The 24166-nt window shown below is 37.0% G+C and overlaps 1 protein-coding gene across 1 annotated transcript; it reads left to right on the forward strand.

Annotated features, from left to right (window-relative positions):
• Window positions 1-4900: 4900 nt before the first annotated feature.
• Window positions 4901-6155, forward strand: LOC110780542 (uncharacterized). Its single transcript, XM_021984916.2, has 3 exons — window positions 4901-4999; window positions 5270-5637; window positions 5735-6155. The coding sequence occupies exons 2-3, from the start codon at window positions 5293-5295 to the stop codon at window positions 5897-5899; spliced, it is 510 nt and encodes a 169-aa protein (XP_021840608.1). The 5' UTR covers window positions 4901-4999; window positions 5270-5292; the 3' UTR covers window positions 5900-6155.
• The last annotated feature ends 18011 nt before the right edge of the window (window positions 6156-24166 follow it).

The raw sequence follows: 24166 nt of genomic DNA on the forward strand, positions 1-24166 counted from the left end.
AGTCTTACTAAAAACATCATTTCAGTTTCTTGCTTAGATGCTAAGGGATTTTCCTTTTTAATAAAAGACAATAGTTGTTCGTTTTATTTTAAAGAGATGTTTTATGGATCTGCTAGATTAGTCAATGGACTTTATTTATTAGATCACGACAAACAAGTTTATAACATAAATACCAAAAAGGCCAAAAAGGATGATTCATATCTCACCTATCTGTGGCATTGTCGATTAGGCCATATTAACTTGAAACGCATGGAAAGACTTCAAAAGGAAGGAATTCTAGAACCATTTGACTTAGAGGATTATGGTAAGTGCGAATCATGTTTACTTGGCAAAATGACAAAGCAACCTTTCTCTAAAGTTTGAGAAAGAGCAACTGAACTATGGGGTTTAATCCATACAGATGTATGTGGACCAATGAGTACAAATGCTAGAGGTGGTTTCAGCTACTTTATCACTTTCACTGATGACTTCAGTAGATATGGTTATGTCTACCTAATGAAGCATAAGTCTGAATCCTTTGATAAATTCAAGGAATTTCAGAGTGAAGTAGAGAATCAATTAGGCAAGAAGATTAAGGCACTGCGGTCTGATAGAGGCGGTGAATATCTGAGCTATGAATTTGATAACCATCTGAAAGAATGTGGAATTCTATTAGAATTGACTCCTCCTGGAACACCACAATTGAACGGTGTGTCGGAACGGAGGAACAGAACCTTGCTAGACATGGTTAGGTCAATGATGGGTCAGGCCGAACTTCCAATAGAATTTTGGGGACATGCACTAAATACAGCTGCACTCACTATAAATAGAGCTCCGTCTAGAGCTGTCGAAAAGACTCCATATGAGTTATGGTTTGGAAAACCTCCAAAAGTGTCTTTTCTTAAGATTTGGGGATGTGAAGTATACGTCAAACGATTAATTTCAGACAAACTTCATCCAAAATCTGACAAATGTATCCTTGTGGGATATCCAAAGGAAACAAAGGGGTATTACTTCTACAATACATCTGAGTAGAACAAGGTGTTTGTTGCTCGAGATGGTGTCTTTTTAGAGAAAGATCACATTTCCAAAATGAAAAGTGGGAGAAAAGTAGACCTCAAAGAAATTCGAGTCGAACAACAAACTCTAGAGAATGCTCAAGATGACATTCAAGATGAAACTCAGAGATCTTTAGAAGAATCTGGTGAGGATCATGGTCAATCTAGAGATGTAACCCCGCGTAGATCGCAGAGATATAGATCTCAACCGGAAAGGTACTTAGGTATTTTGACGAACGAGAGCTATGACATTCTATTACTTGAAAGTGATTAACCTGCGACTTACAAACAAGCTATGACGAGCCCTAGCTCCAAGCAATGGCAAGAAGCCATGCAATCTGAATTAGACTCCATGTCTGAAAACCAAGTATGGGATTTGGTCGATTTGCCAGATGGCTACCAAGCCATTGGAAGCAAATGGGTTTTCAAACTGAAAAAGGATAAGGATGGGAAACTTGAAGTTTTCAAAGCTATATTGGTTGCAAAAGGTTACAGGCAAGTCCACGGTGTGGATTACGATGAAACATTTTCACCAGTTGCAATGCTAAAGTCTATTCGGATAATGTTAGCAATCGCTGCATATTACGATTACGAAATATGGCAGATGGATGTCAAAACCGCTTTCTTAAACGGCTTTTTAACAGAAATTGTGTTCATGACACAGCCTGAAGGTTTTGAGGATCCAAAGAATGCTAAAAAGGTATGCAAGCTAAGGAAATCAATCTACGGATTGAAGCAGGCATCAAGGAGCAGGAATATACGTTTTGATGAAGCAGTAAGTGACTTTGGTTTCATCAAGAACGCATACGAATCTTGTGTATATAAGAAGGTCAGTGGGAGCAAAATTGCTTTCCTAGTATTATATGTCGACGACATATTACTTATCGGAAATGACATTCCTATGTTGAACTCTGTCAAGATTTGGCTTGGGAAATGTTTTTCAATGAAGGATGAGTCCCTTCAATTTGACGATATATTCAAGATAGACTGTCAGGACCAGTCCTGTGACTAAGAAATGTCTATCAAGTGAACTTGAATGTCAAAGGTTGAAAATGGTCCCTGGTCGGAGTTTTCTATAAAATTGGACGCATAGGCTACGATTATCTGTTTATTTGATCAGTTGAACTCTGAAACCGAGAAACACCTCTGGACATAATAAGGATCACAACACTTACCTTATGTTCAAGAGCAAGCATCGACCGACAAAGGAATTAGGTAAATGCACACTTGTCCCCAAGGACAAGTGGGAGACTGAAGGAAATAGTACCCTTGGTCCAAGTATGCATTCAATGTTAAGTCTAATAAATGCGGTTCAGTATTAATTAACAAGTTAATAATTCAGTGAGATCAAGTGAGCTGAATGCCTAGCTAGAGGCCGCTTCAGTTCAAGTGGAATTAATGATAATAATCCACAGCTTACTCTTGACTGAACCCGTAGGGTAACACAAATAGTACGTAAACGGATCAAGTATTTAATGGCATTAAATACTCCATCTATGGATATTCAGAATCGACGGATCTTGGTTTCAGTGGGAGCTGAGATCGTCACAAGCAAGAAATGAATACTTCGGAAACGATGATATTGCCGGAAACGGAAATATGGATCGTACCGGAAATATAAATATTATCCAAGTCGTAGATGTTGCCGGAAACGGAAACATGGTATGTATCGGAAAATATTATCGGAAATGGAAATATTGTCGGAATCGGAAATATTGCCGGAAACGGAAATATTGTCAGAATCGGAAAATAATTCCGGAAACGGAAATATTAAATATTTGTTCGAAACGGAAATTAATTCCGGAATCGGAAATAATAAATATTGTTCGTATCGGAAATGAATTCCGGAACCGGGAATTTAATCGGAAGCGTATCGTACGAATAAGCATCGGACTAGGCCAGCCGGACGAAGGCCCAGCACGAAGCCGGGCCATCGCCCAACAAGCCAAACGCGCGCCACATGCCCAGCCAAGGCAGCACCCAGGCCCACCGCAAGGCAGGCCCAGCGCGCGCCAAGGCCACGGCTGTGTGGGCCTCGTGCCGTGGGCTGCTGCTCGTACGCACGCGCATGGGCGGCCCTCGTGGCTGCCGTGCGTGTGTGTGTTTGTGTTCATGCACGATTCCTAAAGTTATTAGGATTTGGTATATGATTAAATTCCTATTTCTAAAAGGATAAATTAATTAATTAGAGTTCTTATAAGATTCTAAGTTTAATTAATTCGTATCCTACTAGGATTCCAATTCCCTTTCCATGCCTCTATAAATAAGAGCCTAGGGTCATAATTTATAGATACAATTGAAGTATTCAAAGGGTAAGTTTTTGAAAGAAAAATCAGTCATACACTTGCAAACACAATAGCCGAAATTCCTAGTAACCTTAAGGGCGATTCTTGTTGGTCTAAATTGAGGCGGATCCGGACAAACTGTGGACTATCTAGGGAGGGACGACATTAGGAGTCCTAAAGACTTGTTCTTGTTCGGTTCGGGCGCAGCTAGGGAGGGCACGCTACAAAGCGTATGCTCCTAAATTATGCTAAATGATTATGTGTAAATAATATGTTTCCTGGCATTAAGGTTTTTCCGCATGATTTATGTTTTGTCATATGTATCATAACCTAACAGAAATTACTTACTGTATTTAATTACATACCGACCGCCTCTTTTACCAACCATTATAATGTTGGTCGGTAAAATTTTAAAATCAGTCGGTAAATTTATCGACTGTTAAATCAATTTTTATTTTTCATTTAACGACTACAGGTTTAACGACTACCCATTTACGACCATTAACCGTCGGTAAATACTTCAACAACTGATTATTGCCGATGTTAACAAACACGATTTCTTGTAGTGACTAGTTCATCCCCTATTATGTTAATCTAAACTAACAATCCTCTAAAAATAAAGTAGAGTTTAGGGGATTTACTCGAACAAAATACTTGGGAAGTGTACTTAATCTATTAGGAATTATGTCCTCACCCATGCAGAATTGTAATTATTCTATAGTGGTCCTATTTACTACTCATTTATTCTATAGTGGTCCTATATTTACAACTCATTTACCACGTGATACAAAATTATTGATACGATAGATAGGACCAATAAACTAAAAAAGTTATTACATTAGGGGTCCTTTCGGACCTTTTTAATAAAAGGATCTTATCATGAATAACTACAATATAAGAAAAGATATGATTAAATACGTGTCAACAAAAAGTTTTGGGCTCGTGCTCTATTTCGAATTGCTTTTTTTTTTCTATTATATTACAGGAGTTGTGCACCTTAACTCCTACCTAGTATCTTATCTATTTAAAATACTTAAAATAATTTAATTGCGTTAGTTGGTAAATCTTTAAGGGATTGGCAACCAAGATCTAGGATGCAATCGATCTCATGTAAATCATTGTAGTTTTGCCCTTTGTAACTCTTTCTCTATACAAAAAACACAAAAATAAAAAAAATTACTTAAAATAATTTTCCTTACTTTCCCTGTTTTCTTTATTTAAATTACTTAAAACACAAAAATCGTTTTTTTATTTAAATATCACCCAAAAACAGAAAACGTAAAGAATAAAAAGGGACGGAGATAATAGTTTAATTTATTAGGGTCACTTATATATTTTTTGTGTAACTTTTATTTATTGAGAATATAAAAAGTACTTTGTAAATTTTATCGAGAATAATGGCTATTTTTGCTTTATGCCTAATAAGTGGTGTCACACAATGATATTATAATGGTAAATTTAAGGGCACTTATTCTTTGGGGACTCCATAACAAATAAGAGATAGGATTAGAGAATCTTGAATTTTACGTGCACTTATTCTTATATTATCTTGTTCAGTATGGTTGTGCCTTTGCGAATGCCTTAGTCTATAAATATGCAACCCATTTTGCTTCATGTATATCAAGTAATACAATCTCACCTTCAATTCCGTGTTTTCTTATTATTATATATCTCAAAGTTAAGGAAATCTTCTCGTTTCTTATTTACTTTTCCTGTTAATTTTCCTCTTCCCTTTTATTAAATATGTAGAAATATGTAGTGTTAATTTTAACGACTAAGGTAAAATATTATATGTAGTATTAATTCATATAGTCGATCTTTAGGGAGCTAAGATGTTGCATGTACAATCTAGTTATGGGATTTCCCTTTAGTTATTTTTCCTATTTTGTACGTTGCTGTGTTGATTATATTATTACTATTATTATAAAATGTATTTATTAATTGTAGGTTATTAAGAAAAAGGAAAGGATATGGCGGACATTAATGTAACACCTGAAGTAGTGGAGGATGTGGAAATTGATTTGGAAGCAAAGGCCAAGGAATATGAGGCTAGTTCCAAGGCCAACAACTCCGGAGAATATCAATTGACGACCGATATCAAGAACTTTAGCAAAGGCCGCGTGCACAAAGTGGAGACTCATTTTTGGAATGGACGCACTTTGACTAACTTCCCTGCACTCCCAATTAACACTGGTGTTGCCATGCGCCAGGCCGGACCCCTTCCTAAAGGTGTCAAGTGGGGAATCGTCTATGCTGATGGTGAAGACACCACTGCTCGTAAATTCATCGTTGCTGTAGATGGCCCAAGTGGAAAGGTATGTACTATATAATATAATTAACTAACCAAATTAAGTGAAAGTACTTTTAAATATTTTATAGGTTTTTTTGACAATATATATGTTGTACGTTCAGATATATGTTGAAGCTGGACCAATAGGTCCGGTTGATTGGAACGTAGTTGAAGTGAAACTGGACCAACATTCTGGAAGCAAAGCTGAGACCACTGACCCAATTCTTGGAGGCAAGATTGTGGCTCAGGTTACTGGTACTTATGCAGTTGCAAGGTTCAACAATTAGCTTAATTGTCATTCGACCAACTTCAGCTTGCTTGCTACAGGCTACATAGCTAGCAAGCATCTGATTTATGCAATTAATTAAGTTCGTCTTTATTTCGATCATGCACTTAATAAAACAAATGCTTCCCTCTTGGGATTGTGATTTGTGGTTTGTGATATGTGATCAACGAATAAAAAAGGAGGATGCTCCCTTTTGTGCTTTGTAATCACATAGATCTGTTATAAATGGAAATTTAAGAGTTTTTATTTTAATACTATTGGTTTGTGCAACACACATATATGTTAATTCGTTTAATTATGTTTGCGATTTTGTATAAAGAAATGCCCAGCGGTGTACACGAGCCAAACTCTATCTAACATGACTCGGCTTGTTTTGGTTATATTTAACCGAGTTCGAACTCGAGCTCGAACTTACCTCGAGCTTCAATTTCTTTATGTGGCTAGGCTTGATAAAATTAGAGTTTCACGTTTTTTCAAACCTTCATTCGATTATATAACTAATAAAGCATATTCCAACAATAAGCACAAAATAATTTCCCTGTTTTTCTTATTCGACGTACACAAAAATTGTGTTTAAGCTATGTAAAAATTAAAACAAAGTCGTACTCTACTAGTTTTTTTAAAATAAATTGCTTATATAAAGCCTGCTAAGAATAAAATACATTTTGTATTAATGTAAAGTCGAAAATAGCGCAATTTTTCTTAGCAGGTTTTAATTTAACATATATTAATTAATGTTGTTAATCGAGTCCATAGTTATAGGTATACACATAAAGACTTTGCTACTCATTTCAAGCCTATGAATGAAAATATGAATAAATCGTGTGTGGCACACAATATAGTGAGCTCATAGATAACTTATTCTTAAACTATAATTACAAGTATGATACGAAGTATTAGTTACGTTGTACGTACTCCCTTCATTTATCTATTCTCTTCATTTATTTCATCTATTGTCTCATAAATTCAATAAATTTACACCTTATAGCCTCTTAATTATGTCATGATTTACGTACCATCTAATCTTTCATTTAGGAAACAATGAGAAAGGCAGAAAAATAATTGACTAAACACATGATGAAAAAAATATAAAAGGGAATTGAAGCAATAACAATCGAACAAGTAAAAGAAAAAAACAAGGAAAGTAATTAAAATAACAAACAAATGAAATGAAAAAAAGGAAACAACAAATGATCGCAACCAAAATCAGTTGAAGTATCAATCTAGAATGATAGAAAAAAAATAAGACGATTATAAAAAGTTCAAGAATACTTCAATAAATTGAGACAAGGAGACATGGAGTTGTGAAATTTATTAACGTTCTTTTAGAGAAGTTTATTTATGAAAATTAGAATCACTTATTTACTCTAAAACCCTAACTCAACTAACAGCATAACATTTTTTTAAGGGACCTAACAACATAACTAAAAGGTGGTGTAATTTGTTTAGGGATGGACACATTCCGGTTTGAGACCAAATCCACACCAAACTTACTATATTACTCCGTACATGCCAAACCGGATCAAAACAAACCACATTATTAAAAATATTTTGTGTTGTTTGGTTTTTTTTATATATTGCCAAAATAATCGGTTTAAACCAATAAGACATTAATGAAATGATACCCAAGTAAGCAAATCAATTTCATGACATTCTTTTTAATCAACAATTGTGTTTATTGGTTTTAACTTATTTATTTTTTATGAAATTGAAGGAAATAGTGCCCTTGGTCCAAGTATGCATTAAATGTTAAGTCTAATAAATGCGGTTAAGTATTAATTAACAAGTTAATAATTCAGTGAGATCAAGTGAGCTAAATGCCTAGCTAGAGGCCGCTTCAGTTCAAGTGGAATTAATGATATTAATCCACAGCTTACTCTTGACTGAACCCGTAGGGTCACACAAATAGTACGTAAACGGATCAAGTATTTAATGGCATTAAATACTCCATCTATGGATATTCGGAATCGACGGATCTTGGTTTCAGTGGGAGCTGAGATCGTCACAAGCAAGAAATGAATACTTCGGAAACGATGATATTGCCGGAAACGGAAATATGGATCGTATCGGAAATATAAATATTATCCAAGTCGTAGATGTTGCCGAAAACGGAAACATGGTACGTATCGGAAAATATTAACGGAAATGGAAATATTGCCGGAATCTGAAATATTGCCGGAAACGGAAATATTGTCAGAATCGGAAATATTATCGTAATCGGAAAATAATTCCTGAAACGGAAATATTAAATATTTGTTCGAAATTGAAATTAATTCCGGAATCGGAAATAATAAATATTGTTCGTATCGGAAATGAATTCCAGAACCGGGAATTTAATCGGAAGCGTATCGTACGAATAAGCATCGGACGAGGCCTGCCGGACGAAGGCCCAGCACGAAGCCGGGCCATCGCCCAGCAACCCAAACGCACGCCACACGCCCAGCCAAGGCAGCGCCCAGGCCCACCGCAAGGCAGGCCCAGCGCGCGCCATGGCCACGGCTGTGTGGGCCTCGTGGCGTGGGCTGCTGCTCGCACGCACGATCATGGGCGGCCCTCGTGGCTGCCGTGCGTGTGTGTGTTTGTGTTCATGCACGATTCCTAAAGTTATTAGGATTTGGTATATGATTAAATTCCTATTCCTAAAAGGATAAATTAATTAATTAGAGTACTTATAGGATTCTAAGTTTAATTAATTTGTATCCTACTAGGATTCCAATTCCCTTTCCATGCCTCTATAAATAAGAGCCTAGGGTCATAATTTATAGATACAATTGAAGTATTCAAAGGGTAAGTTTTTGAAAGAAAAATCAGCCATACACTTGCAAACACAATAGCCGAAATTCCTAGTAACCTTAAGGGCGATTCTAGTTGGTCTAACTTGAGGCGTATCCGGACGTACTGTGGACTATCTACGGAGGGACGACATTTGGAGTCCTAAAGACTTGTTCTTGTTCGGTTCGGGCGCAGCTAGGGAGGGCACGCTACAAAGTGTATGCTCCTAAATTATGCTAAATGATTATGTGTAAATAATATGTTTCCTGGCATTAAGGTTTTTCCGCATGATTTATGTTTTGTCATATGTATCATAACCTAACAGTGGTATCACGAGCCTCTTATTATTTTCATAATCTAAATTGCATAAACAAGGTTAAATATTACAAATTTGCAAGAATTAAAAGGGGTGATTAATTTTCGTAATTGTTAATTAATTGCAAATTGCGTTTATTTAATTATATGTACGCAGTTTTTCGGCAGAATGTTCGTTACTCAACCAAATCGAGTGATTTTTGTGTCAATTCCGCATGTAAAAGGCATTCTAAAATTTTGACAAAAATTCATATTTTTCGCAGAAACCCAGAATTCCCAAATTCGAAGCCTAACTATGACTTTTCTGAGGTTTTAGTTTTTCGAACGCAAAAGTTTGTAAATTTAAGATGTTAAATTAAATATTTGCGATTCTTGTTGAAAAATCTTGAATTTTTTATTGACCTACTGTATATGTTTAACAAGTTTGAATGCCTAGCCTTGTTAATTATGCAATCTAATTTGTAATTATAATTAATTTGTTGAAAAATTGAATAATTTAGAATTGATTTGATTTTCATAATTAATTAATAATTTAATTAGATACCTATGATTAAAAACCACCATTAAAATTGTTAATTTGTGTTAAATTTTAAATTTTTATGACCTAGATTTGAATCCATGTTAATCGGAAATTAATTGATTAATGAATTTTTGATTTTTCTCCCTAAAATAATGAAATTAATATATTTTATTAATTTGTCATTAATTTTGAATTAAAAAATTTAAATTTTTATGCAATCGCTCATAAAACTTGCACGCACAAAGCAATGGACGCTACGTGTTACCCTTAAGGGGTGTTGTATAGTGCGGGCATGCGACGACGAGCAAGGGAGCTCGTCGCCCATGCGGTACGAATGCAGCGAGCAAGGCGATGGCGCGCGAGCACAAGGCAGCAGCTCTGCCTTGTGTCGAGCGCTGCGCGCATGTGGGCGATGGGCGAGCAGCGATGGCACGGTACAAGCAGAGGCGCGCGCGCGCGAGGGTGAGAGTTGGTCGCCCAGCGATCGCAGCTCAGCGCGCCAATACGCGCGGCCTCGAGCGCATGCTTGCGAGATCATGAGCAAGCGAGCGAGCACATCGTTGCTGCTGCGGTGCGATGGGCGGGCAGGCTGCGCGCAAGCGTAGCTTGGCTTGCTGCGTTTGCGCGTGGCTGCTGCGATGACGTGCCATGGGCCAGCGATGGTCGTGCAATCGATGGGGCTTGGGCGCAAGCCCAAGTGCTCGTCATGTTACGATTATCGAGTTTTAAATTTTAATTTTAATTTTCAGTTCGGAAACGATTTTAATTAATTTTAAAATTCGATATTTAAATTGTTTTCTTGGATTTTAATTTTGAATATTATAATTATTATAAATTTTATTTATACTAATTATTTTACTAAAATTAAATCTTAAATTAATTTAAATTCGTTTAATTGAACTGAAATAAATTAAATTAATGGATTCGATTATAAATTTATATGAGCTTTAAATTTTAATTAAATTTGTATGTTTCCGGTTAGACTAGAAATACATTTTTATGTTTAAAATTAGTAAAGCATATGAATTTATTGGTTTAAGTGGGAGCATTTTTAGTCATAAACTCTTGATTAGGTCTACCAATCCCTTAAGGTTAAACAACTTGATTAGAATTAATAAGGACTGAATAATTGGTAGATTATTGGTGCCCTTAATTAATTGCTGCAAATATTTATGTAATGCATAACGTGTTTTACTAACCAGCTAAGTGGGCCATTCATGATAATGAATGGGTGAATGGTATATATTGTATATGTACTATTTTGCAGGTTATGAAGTGACTAGTATGGCACAAATAGGATAGAAAATATAGTCTGCGTACCATTAATTTGAATGTAATTGGTCTAAAGTACCAAAATTATTTTTCAATTCAAATATGGTCTGCGTGTTAGGTTATGATACATATGACAATTCATAAATCATGCGGAAAAACCATAAAGCCAGGAGAGAATATTATTTACACATAATCATTTAGCATAGTTTAGATGCATACTCTTTGTTGCGTGCCTTCCCTAGCTGCGCCCGAACCGAACAAGAACAAGTCTTTAGGACTCCAAGTGTCTTCCCTCCGTAGATAGTCCACAGCACGTCCGGATCCGCCTTAAGCTTGACCAACTAGGATCGCCCTTAAGGTACTTAGAATTTTCGGCACTTATAGGCAATTGTGTGACTGAATTTTTGCTCTCAAAAATCACTTTGAATACTTGAATGCTCGATGTAAATATGTGACCCTAGGCACCTATTTATAGAGTTATGGAAAAGGATTTGGAATCCTATTAGGATACTAATTTATTTAATTATAATCCTACTAGGACTCTAATTAAATAAACTAAATCTTTTAGGATTAGATTTAATCATATGACAAATCCCGGTAACCTTAGGATTCGAGTAACACACTTCGAGTGATAAGCTAGCACCGCACGCAGGCCTTGCGGTCCACGCACAGCGCCAGCCCACTCGTCGCAGCCCCGCGCGCGCGCCAAGGCCATTGCTGGGCCTGGCCTTGCGCTAGACCAGGCGTGGCTTGGCAGCGTGTTTTTGGGCGCTTGGGCTTGCTGAGCGTAGGCCTGGCTTCGTGCTAGGCCTTCATTTCTTGCCTGTGACGATCTCAGCTCCCACTGAAACCAAGATCCGTCGATTCCAAATATCCATAGATGGAGTATTTAATGCCATTAAATACTTGATCCGTTTACGTACTATTTGTGTGACCCTACGGGTTCAGTCAAGAGTAAGCTATGGATTAATATCATTAATTCCACTTGAACCGAAGCGGCCTCTAGCTAGGCATTCAGCTCACTTGATCTCACTGAATTATTAACTTGTTAATTAATACTGAACCGCATTTATTAGACTTTAACATAGAATGCATACTTGGACCAAGGGCATTATTTCCTTCAGTCCCCCACTTGTCCTTAGGGACAAGTGTGCATTTCCTAATTCCTTTGTCGCTCGATGCTTGCTCTTGAACATAAGGTAAGAGTTGTCATCCTTATTATGTCCAGAGGTGTTCCTCTGTTTCAGAGTTCAACTGATCAAATAAACAGATAATCATAGCCTATGATTCATCCGAGCACGGCCATGCATTTCACAGTTTCTAGCTCTCCGAGTGGCCTTGTACAACTTTTAAGCATCTCATCCCGATTTATGGGAGGACAATCCCAATCTTGCAATCTTGAGATTAGACTTCGTTTGATAGGTGATTACCTGAGCGTTGCCTTTATAGCCTCCTTTTACGGTGCGACGGTTGGTCAACGTCAAAGCAACCAGTTCTCAAACAAGTAATCTCAAATCACTCAGGTATTGAGGATTTAGTGTCTAATAATTTTAATGAAATTTACTTATGACAGATTTTCATCTCTTACAGTAAAGTTTCATAGGTCTTGTCCGATACTAGTCTTCCCAAAGTAAGTATCTATGCAAATGATTATGACATTGCCATGTCCACATAGTTCAAGAAACAGAACTACTAGTCATCTTGCATTCTAATCTTCTAACGTTTTCTATGCGTCCAATTTTATAGAAAACTCCGACTAGGGACCATTTTCAACCTTTGACATTCAAGTTCACTTGATAGACATTTCTTAGTCACAGGACTGGTCCTGACAGTCTATCTTGAATATATCGTCAAATTGAAGGGACTCATCATTTAATACTAAACCAAGATTAAATGGAATATGAAAATACATTTAATATATGATAAATGTTCAACCCCATTGTTTAAGAACCATGGGCCTCAAAACCCATCTTTAAAACAGTTCATGGAATTCAAAGCTATGCTTGATTTCCAGTGCTACAATGTGAGTGTTTTTTCTCACTTGTTGCATAGGTTTAGTTATCATGCTTTGCCAATCTTAATATCCTTTTCATCGAATGTTTTTCGAGATATGATGATAAGATCTTTTGAGTTTGTGTATTATGTGATCTAGTCTTTCTTACTTCAAGAGTGGTTCTACGCATTTTTCAATGAAGAACCATCAAGCCATCAGACATGTGATCTACCCAAGTTCAGTGAAGAACTCTTTAACATAAACAACCATGTTTTATTGCTTCTTAGGCAATAAGTACTTTTACTTCAACTTTATAGGTTGCTAGTGATGCTTTGTTTGGAATTACTTATCCAAGCAGTTCACAGATATGTGGAAGACTTTCCAGCTGTATCTTAGAACATAGAAATTAATATTTAATTTCCCACGCAACAACTCATGGTCTCCAATCCATGTTGCCATTTCAAAACACAATGCTCTATAGCTCGTCCTTGTCAATGGTTAACTCCAAAGGGATCTTGCTTGATCCTTTGCCAGTGTTTTATGCGTGTAGCATCAAAGTTTAGCATATCTTTATTTCCTTGAATCAAGAACTAATCCTATGTACCTTTTCAAGTACCATAAGTTTTTCTTGATCTCAATCTAGTTGATCTTTACTTAGACCAATAGAGATTGGTATATGTTCTTCATGCCTAAAGTCATACGATAAGTTTTTGGCGATCCTCATATTATATCATACATGATAAATTCTTTTGCAGAATAATTCCCATTTGAATTCTATTCATGTAACTTTAGCTCATTCTAGTTTCAGTACATACTAAATCCAGCTAAATTCTTTGACATATAATATAGGTTAAGAATCTTACTTAGATCCCTTGATGTTTAACTTAGTAAATGCTTATACATAGTTCAAACATCTTTACTTAGATTTATTCATATGGATCGAATATCTCCAATGGAGTCTTTCGTGTTTGATTTAGTAAATGCCATTACTAAACAATATCATAAGATCTTTGTAAATAGATCTTAATACCCAGTATGTACTAAGTTTCGCCTTGGTCCATCATTGATGAATAATTTCAAACCTAAGTCATTAGCATTTGAATGTTATTTTACAATAGAGAGATATGTGTGATACACATAGGACCAATTAAGTTTTTATGTACTCCCACTAAACTTCTTATATATCTATAAGAATCATGTATATTTTATGAAACTAAAATACTTATTAGCTTCATTTAAATATAATTCCAATTCCCAATTGCTTGCTTAAATCTGTACTTAGATTTTATAAGCTAGCTTTCTCTTTCAAGCATTTATTTGGATCCACAAATCCTATGACATACCATGTACATAGTTTATTCCAACATTTGATTGAGGAATACGTTTTGTCATCCAATTGCTATATGTACCAATATGCAATCATTGCTTGAATTATAGACTTGAGCATTACGATTATGCATGAGGTTTCAACACAATTCACACCATGAATTTGCTTGTAACCTTTAGCAACTAATCTCGCTTTGTGTGTGAACACAATTTCATGTTTGATGGTTTTTATCCTTAAAACAAACTTGCAACCAATAGGTGTGAACCTATTCTTGCAAATCAACAAAATTTCAATTTTGTCATCAAAACATTGAGTATGTTTTATGGCCTCTAACCATTTAAAACATTTGAGTCTATATATGGCCTCTAACCATTTTAGGGAATCTAGGTTTCGTCATAGCTTTCTTACAAGTCACAAACTCATTAATCTACATGATAATAGTTTGACTGCAAGTTGTAGGTTTCTTCACTATCTAATAGAAGAATCTCATAGTTTCATTGACCAGAACTCTATGTTTCTTTACTATCTAATAGAAGAATCTCATAGTTCCAGTGACTTGAACTCTATGCCTACTTGGGTATAGAACATCAAACAATAGAATATCAACAGGAACTTTGAGAGTCCTTTGAATATTCTATTCTCTTTGAAGCACTTGTAAAGTCTTCTAAGAGATGTCTATTCTTTAAAGCCACTTCTAAAGTCCTTAAAGAATAAGTTCGGTTTTTCTGAAGCACTTCGAAAAGCCTCCGGAATGTCCGTTTATGTTTGTTGTTCGCCTCGAAGACTTTCGAGGTCTATTTTCTCCCACTTGTCATTTTGGAAACGAATCTCCAAAAGGACATTATTTCGAGCAAACAAACATTATGTTCTCAAAAATTCGGGGTAGAAACAATACCCTTGTGTCTCATTTGAATAAATCACAATGAAACATATATCTAGACTTGGGCCTTAGTTTGTTGAATAACAAACACTAAGCTCCCACTGAGTTTAGAACCTCTTTAGATATATATAATTGAAAAGATATCCTGAAATTACTTTTCAATAGCTTTGACGAATTTGGTTTAGTTTGGTGGTAGTTGAGCATTTTGTTTTAGAAATTATAGGAAAAGTCTTTATGATTCATCATTGATCGAATCAAGTACTAATTGACTTCGATTATTCCAACTAAGATATGCCATATCTTATGGACCTAGATTGTGAAATTACAACACACAATCATTGATGATCATATTTGGTGTCAAGTAATCATCAACATGATCTAACCTAGATCTTTATGATTTCTTGCCAAGTGGATTTTATACTTCTGAATCTTTGAACTAGCCAAACAGATTCAACTTATATCACATTTGAGTAAATAAACCTATATTCACTCAAATCCATGTGAAATAATAAAGTCATAAAATCTTTCTTTAGCTTTGAACTCTATTGTCTAGGCGTTCTAACAATAGTTCATATCTTTTGTTACTTTCAACAAGTAAGACTAGTTGTCTTAAAATGATCTAGAAATCAATCAACTTTCAAAAGTCCATCAAAATAGAGCTTTTGAATGTTAACTTGTTGATATGGTCTAAGAAACAATGCCAAAGATTAGTGGAACTCAAATCAAGGGGTTGATTTGAACCTAGTAAAGTTCTTTAAAGAGTTGTTTGTTTTAATCAAGCATATTGACTCAACCTGTAATTGACCATTTCATTCAAATAAACAAACAAACATTGTTTTTGTTTTTCTTGAATGTGAGTCTTTCTGTGTTTGAAAACAGAAATTTAGGTATGTTGATTATGGAACAAAATAGCCATTAAGTTCCAGCCTTTGAAATGACTTGAAACAAACTAGATGACCCTACAACTAATGTAGCATTGCCATGCTTCATTTCCCACTTGTAGGTCATTAGTGTAGCCTAGCTTCCATTGTTTGAGTTATTACCGAAGTAAGAACCTCAAGCGGTATATGATACCAAGGAAGTTTGATTGCTAGGTCACTTCTCTTTAAACATAAACTTATAGGTAGAAACGGAATCGTAAATTCCTTTCATTTGTTCCTTGTTTTCCTATTTCTTGTCCCCTTTCTTATAGTGTTAAGAATTGAATTCTTTAGTGTTGACTTTTATACTTTGTTAGACATGTCCAATGTCACCCCAACAAGGTTCTTACCATTTAATTTATGTTGAATATTAAGTTTCAACTAGATGATCTTACCAGAAGCTTCTAAAGTTCTCTAAGCATCGATCTATTCGAATGTCTAGGGACTAGACTCATTCGAGAATTAAATGGACAAAGATATTAGGTTGTTAACCATTGGTAAAGCTGAGCGTATTAAACTCAATGCTTTATGATCTCAAAACTACAGTGTATTTTGAATTCACAAGCACCAATTGGTTTGCCATTCGACTTTGATGTTCGAAAACAACCATAAAAGTCGCTATAAGAAACGTACATTTTAAATTGCTCACTTTCTCTCATTTCCGTGAATCGTTCTTGGATTCACTACCAATCGAGGAAATTTACTGTTACCTTTCTAAAAGGATTTATTGCAGTGCAAGATATTTAATTATAAACAATAATTAAAACATACATTGAAGCATGCAAAGTCTAAACATTTATCATGAATAATAACTTGAAAATGAAAGCAATCATGCAATTTAAACAAGTCATTAGCATTTTATTCGAATTATGTGTTCCGGCAGGTGTGAATAAAATGATTCCAAGACCCTAAAATCATTGAAGAACTAAGCACAGTTTGTCGACTTGATCCTAAAACATCTTAGGTAAGCAAAAGCCTTTTGCTAATAGTCTAGAAACTACTCTTGGTTGATAGGTACGTCTAAGAACTTATTAGGTAAACCTATCGATTTTGCCACGACATAAAAGGACTCCTTACTTATATCGTTGAGTTTCACCAAAACTAACGTGTACTCACAATTATTTGTGTACCTTGCCCCTTTAGGACCAATAAGTAACACCTCGCTGAGCGAAAACTATTACTAGATTGATGTAAAGGATATCCAAGTAAATGTATATTTTGGCATGGCACCTTTTAACTCAATTTTTAAGTTTGGAACTTAAGGCTCTTACTATGTTGGTTAGATTTTAAGTGAACTAAAATCCTTAATCATGCAACATAATCAAGCCGCGATCTCATGCATAATTAAGACATATTTAAAGCAATAAATAACTTAAAGCATGCATAAGATAAATGTGATCTAGTATGGCCCGACTTCATCTTGAAGCTTTAACTTCAAAGTCCGTCTTGAAAATCTCCGTGGGAGGTACCATTTTCTTCAAATAGGATAAGCTATAATTAAAACTAATTACAACTATTTGATGGTACGCAGACCATATTTGAATTGAAAAACAACTTTGGTACTTTAGACCAATTACATTCAAATTAATGGTGCGCAGACCATATTTTCTATCCTATTTGGGCCATACTAGTCACTTCGTAACCTGCAAAACAGTACATATACAATATATACCATTCACCCATTCATTATCATGAATGGCCCACATAGCTGGTTAGTAAAACACATTATGCATCACATAAACATTTGCAGCAATTAATCAAGGGCACCAATAATCTACAAATTATTCAGTCCTTATTAATTCTAATCAAGTTGTTTTAACCTTAAGGATTTGTAGATCTAATCAAGAGTTTATGACTAAAAAGGGCTCCCACTTAAACCAATAAATTCATATGCTTTACAAATTTTAAACATAAAAATGTATTTCTAATCTAACCGGAAACATACAAATTTAATTAAAATTTAAAGCTCATATAAATTTATAATTGAATCCAAAAGGTTTAATTTAATTTCAATCGTATTTAAATTAATTCATGATTTTAATTTTAGTAAAATAATTAGAATAAATAAGATTTATTATAATTACAATATTGAAAATTAAAATCCAAGAAAATAATTTAAATTATTAATTTTAAAATTAATTAAAATTACGTAAACTGAAAATTTCAAATTAAAAATTTCAAAACGATCTAATCGCAACGCAACAATCCCACGCATCGCACGCCCATGGGCCACACGCACACAGCCATCGCTGGCCATGTGCGCGCAGCCCATGCGCTGCCTCGCATCGCTGCTGCTCACCATCGCAAGGCATTACGCATGGTGCTCGCTGCGCGCGCCAGCGCTCGACGCACGAGCATGCTGCCGCAGCCCATCGCTGGGCGCAGCGCTCGTCGCACGCACAACAAGCACTCGCACGCCATCGCTGAGCGCAGCGCTCGTCGCACGCACAACAAGCACTCGCACGCCATCGCTGGGCGCAGCGCTCGTCGCACGCACAACAAGCACTCGTACGCCATCGTTGGGTGCAGCGCTCGTCGCACGCACAATAGCGCTCGCTGCGCGCAAGCGATCGATTCTTGGCGCAGCACTCGTGGCACGCGAGCTTACGCTCGCTGCGCGCGAGGCTCCGCACGCTTGCGCGAGGCAGTGCGCGCTGTGGCGCACCTCGCTTGCTGCCCACACGCGACTGCTCGTGCCTTGCTCTCGCCCTCGCCTATTCGCCCATTGCACACAGCCCACGACACAAGGCAGGGCTGCTGCCTTGTGCTCGTGCACCATTGCCTTGCTCATTGCATTCGTACCGCATGGGCGACGAGCTCCCTTGCTCGTCGTCACATGCCCGCACTATACAACACCCCATAAGGGTAACACGTAGCGTCCATTGCTTTGTGCGTGCAAGTCATATGAGCGAATCGCATAAAAATTTAAAATTTATATTCAAAATTAATGACAAATTAATAAATAATATTAATTTCATATGTTAAGGGCGAAAAATCGAAAATTTATTATTCAATTGATTTCCGATTAACATGGATTCAAGTCTAGGTCATAAAAATTTAAAATTTAACATAAATTTACAATTTTTATGGTGGTTTCTAATCATAGGTATCTAATTAAATTATAACTAATTATGAAAATCAAATTAATTCTAAATTATTCCAATTTTCAACAAATTAATTATAATTACAAATTAGATTGCATAATTAACAAGGCTAGGCATTCAAACTTGTTAAACATATACAGTAGGTCAATCAAAAATTCAAGATTTATCAACAAGAATCGCAAATATTTAATTTAACATCTTAAATTTACGAAATTTTGCATTCGAAAAACTAAAACCTTCGAAAAGTCATAGTTAAGCTTCGAATTTGAGAATTCTGGGTTCGGCCGAAAAATACTAATTTTGTCAAAATTTTAGAATGCCTTTTACATGCGGAATTGACACAAAAATCACTCGATTTGGATGAGTAACGAAGAAACTGCCGAAAAACTGCGTACGTATAATTAAATAAACGCAATTTGCAATTAATTAACAATTACGAAAATTAATCACCCCTTTTAATTCTTGCAAATTTGTAATATTTAACCATGTTCATGCAATTTAGATTATGAAAATAATAGGCTCGTGATACCACTGTTAGGTTATGATACATATGACAATTCATAAATCATGCGAAAAAACCATAAAGCCAGGAGAGCATATTATTTACACATAATCATTTAGCATAGTTTAGATGCATACTCTTTGTTGCGTGCCTTCCCTAGCTGCGCCAGAACCGAACAAGAACAAGTCTTTAGGACTCCAAGTGTCGTCCCTCCGTAGATAGTCCACAGCACGTCCGGATCCGCCTTAAGCTTGACCAACTAGGATCGCCCTTAAGGTACTTAGAATTTTCGGCACTTATAGGCAATTGTGTGACTGAATTTTTGCTCTCAAAAATCACTTTGAATACTTGAATACTCGATGTAAATATGTGACCCTAGGCACCTATTTATAGGGTTATGGAAAAGTATTTGGAATCCTATTAGGATACTAATTTATTTAATTATAATCCTACTAGGACTCTAATTAAATAAACTAAATCTTTTAGGATTAGATTTAATCATATGACAAATCCCGGTAGCCTTAGGATTCGATTAACACACTTCGAGTGATACGCTAGCACCGCACGCAGGCCTTGCGGCCCACGCACAGCGCCAGGCCACTCGTCGCAGCCTTGCGCGCGCGCCAAGGCCATTGCTGGGCCTGGCCTTGCGCTGGACCGGGCATGGCTTGGCAGCGTGTTTTTTGGCGCTTGGGCTTGCTGAGCGTAGGCCTGGCTTCGTGCTGGGCCTTCGTCTAGCAAGTCTCCTCCGATGCTAATTCGTACGACGTGCTTCCGATTAAATTCCCGATTCCGGAATTCATTTCCGATACGAACAACATTTAATATTTCCGATTCCGGAATTAATTTCCGTTTCGAACAAATATTTAATATTTCCGTTTCCGGAATTATTTTCCGATTCCGATAATATTTCCGATTCTGACAATATTTCTGTTTCCGGCAATATTTCCGATTCCGGCAATATTTCCATTTCCGATAATATTTTCCGATACGTACCATGTTTCCGTTTCCGGCAACATCTACGACTTGGATAATATTTATATTTCCGATACGATCCATATTTCCGTTTCCGGCAATATCATCGTTTCCGGAGTATTCATTTCTTGCCTGTGACGATCTCAGCTCCCACTGAAACTAAGATCCGTCGATTCCGAATATCCATAGATGGAGTATTTAATGCCATTAAATACTTGATCCGTTTACGTACTATTTGTGTGACCCTACGGGTTCAGTCAAGAGTAAGCTGTGGATTAATATCATTAATTCCACTTGAACTGAAGCGGCCTCTAGCTAGGCATTCGGCTCACTTGATCTCACTGAATTATTAACTTGTTAATTAATACTGAACCGCATTTATTAGACTTTAACATAGAATGCATACTTGGACCAAGGGAATTATTTCCTTCACTGCGTACCATCAAATAGTTGTAATTAGTTTAATTATAGCTTATCCTATTTGAAGAAAATGGCGCCTCCCACGGAGATTTTCAAGTCGGACTTTGAAGTTGAAGCTTCAAGATGAAGTCGGGCCATACTAGATCACATTTATCTTATGCATGTTTTAAGTTATTTATTGCTTTTAAATATGTCTTAAATATGCATGAGATCAAAGCTTGATTATGTTGCATGATTAAGGATTTTAGTTCACTTAAAATCTAACCAACATAGTAAGAGCCTTAAGTTCCAAACTTAAAAATTGAGTAAAAAGGTGCCATGCCAAAATAACACTTACTTGGATATCCTTTCTTCATCGATCTTAGTAATAGTTTTCCGCCATAGCGAGGTGTTACTTATCGATAATAAAGGGGTAAGGTGTTAGGTTATGATACATATGATATTACATAAATCATGCGGAAACAACCATTAACCCAGGAATACATATTATTTACACATAATCATATAGCATAACCCAGGCATACTCTTTGTTGCGTGCCCTCCCTAGCTGCGCCCGAACCGAACAAGAACAAGTCTTTAGGACTCCAAGTGTCGTCCCTCCGTAGATAGTCCACAGCACGTCCGGATCCGCCTTAAGATTGACCAACTAGAATCGCCCTTAAGGTACTAGAATTTTCGGCACTTTTGAGCAAGATGTGTGATTGAATTTTCTCTCAAAAACTCACTTTGAATACTTTGAAACTCGTTATAAATTGTGAACCCAGGCCACATATTTATAGGGGTATGGAAAGGGAATTGGAATCCTATTCAGATACAAATTAATTAAACCTAGAATCCTACAAGAACTTTAATTAATTAATTTATCAAATAGAATTAGGAATTTAATCATTAACCGAACTCTGCATGTTTTAGGAATCGTGCATGAACACAAACACTTACGCACACACACACGGCAGCCACGATGGGCCGCCCATGCGCGTGCGTGCGAGCAGCAGCCCACACAACGTGGCCTACGCGAGCTACAAGCCCACGTAGCTCCTGCGCGCGCTGTGCGCGCTGCCACGGCCTGCTGGGCCTGGCCTTGTGCTGGGCCTGGCGTGGCCTTGGCTGTTCGTGTGGCGCGCTTGGCTTGCTGGGCGATGGCCTGGCTTCGTGCTGGGCCCTCGTCCGACAGGCCTCCTCCGATGCTTATTCGTACGATACGCTTTCGATTAAATTTCCGATTCCGGAATTCATTTCCGATACGAACAATATTTAATATTTCCGATTCCGGAATTAATTTCCGTTTCGAACAAATATTTAATATTTCCGTTTCCGGAATTATTTTCCGATTCCGATAATATTTCCGATTCTGACAATATTTCCGTTTCCGGCAATATTTCCGATTCTGGCAATGTTTCCATTTCCGATAATATTTTCCGATACGTACCATGTTTCCGTTTCCGGCAACATCTACGACTTGGATAATATTTATATTTCCGATACGATCCATATTTCCGTTTCCGGTAATATCATCGTTTCCGGAGTATTCATTTCTTGCCTGTGACGATCTCAGCTCCCACTGAAACCAAGATCCGTCGATTCCGAATATTCATAGATGGAGTATTTAATGCCATTGAATACTTGATCCGTTTACGTACTATTTGTGTGACCCTACGCCCCTTATTATTTTCATAATCTAAATTGCATGAACATGGTTAAATATTACAAATTTGCAAGAATTAAAAGGGGTGATTAATTTTCGTAATTGTTAATTAATTGCAAATTGCGTTTATTTAATTATACGTACGCAGTTTTTCGGCAGTTTCTTCGTTACTCATCCAAATCGAGTGATTTTTGTGTCAATTCCGCATGTAAAAGGCATTCTAAAATTTTGACAAAAATAGGATTTTTCGGCCGAACCCAGAATTCTCAAATTCGAAGCCTAACTATGACTTTTCGAAGGTTTTAGTTTTTCGAATGCAAAATTTCGTAAATTTAAGATGTTAAATTAAATATTTGCGATTCTTGTTGATAAATCTTGAATTTTTGATTGACCTACTGTATATGTTTAACAAGTTTGAATGCCTAGCCTTGTTAATTATGCAATCTAATTTGTAATTATGATTAATTTGTTGAAAATTAGAATAATTTAGAATTAATTTGATTTTCATAATTAATTATAATTTAATTAGAAACCTATGAATAAAAACCACAATAAAAAAATTGTAAATTTATGATAAATTTTAAATTTTTATGACCTAGACTTGAATCCATGTAAATCGGAAATCAATTGAATAATAAATTTTCGATTTTTCCCCCTAAAATTATGAAATTAATATTATTTATTAATTTGTCATTAATTTTAAATATAAATTTTAAATTTTTATGCGATTCGTTCATATAACTTGCACGCACAAAGCAATGGACGCTTCGTGTTACCCTTAAGGGGTGTTGTATAGTGCGGGCATGCGACGACGAGCAAGGGAGCTCGTCGCCCGTGCGGCACGAATGCAATGAGCAAGGGCGTGGTGCACGAGCACAAGGCAGCACCCCTGCCTTGTGTCGTGGGCCACGAGCTATGAACAAATGGGCATGGGCGAAAGGCAAGCCAAGGCAGTCGCGTGTGGGCAGCAAGCGAGCTGCGCCACAACGCGCACTGCCTCGCGCAAGAGGGCGCAGCCTCGCGCGCAGCGAGCGCAAGCTCGCGTGCCACGAGCGCTGCGCCCAGCGTTGCTCGCGCGCACAGCGAGCGATGGCTCGCGCGCACAGCGAGCGATGTCGCGCGCCCAGCGAGCGATGTCGCGCGCACAGCGAGCGATGGCTCGCGCGCACAGCGAGCGATGGCTCGCGCGCACAGCGAGCGATGGCTCGCGCGCACAGCGAGCGATGGCTCGCGCGCACATCGAGCTATGGAGCGCGCGCAGCGAGCGCTGGCGAGCGCGCACTGCGAGCGATGGCTCGTGTGCGACGAGCGCTGGCGCGCGCGCAGCGAGCACCACAGCGTGCGATGGCTTGCGATGGGAGATGCAGCAGCTATGCGACGAGCGCATGGGCTGCGCGCACATGGCCAGCAATGGCTGTGTGCGTGCGGCCCATGGGCGTGCAATGCGTAGGGTGTTTGCGTTACGATTAGATCGTTTTGAATGTTTAATTTGAAATTTTCAGTTTACGTAATTTTAATTAATTTTAAAATTAATAATTTAAATTATTTTCTAGGATTTTAATTTTGAATATTGTAATTATAATAAATTTTATTTATTCTAATTATTTTACTAAAATACGACTG

This window comes from Spinacia oleracea, chromosome 3, assembly GCF_020520425.1.
Source record: "Spinacia oleracea cultivar Varoflay chromosome 3, BTI_SOV_V1, whole genome shotgun sequence".
In the NCBI taxonomy this organism is placed as follows: Eukaryota; Viridiplantae; Streptophyta; class Magnoliopsida; order Caryophyllales; family Amaranthaceae; genus Spinacia; species Spinacia oleracea.

Excerpts from the sequence above, each read along its gene's own strand:
- LOC110780542 (XM_021984916.2), top strand. The coding sequence starts at position 5,293 with ATGGCGGACATTAATGTAACACCTGAAGTAGTGGAGGATGTGGAAATT. Across the intron at positions 5,638-5,734 it reads TAGATGGCCCAAGTGGAAAG|ATATATGTTGAAGCTGGACC; the intron begins GTATGTACTATA and ends TTGTACGTTCAG.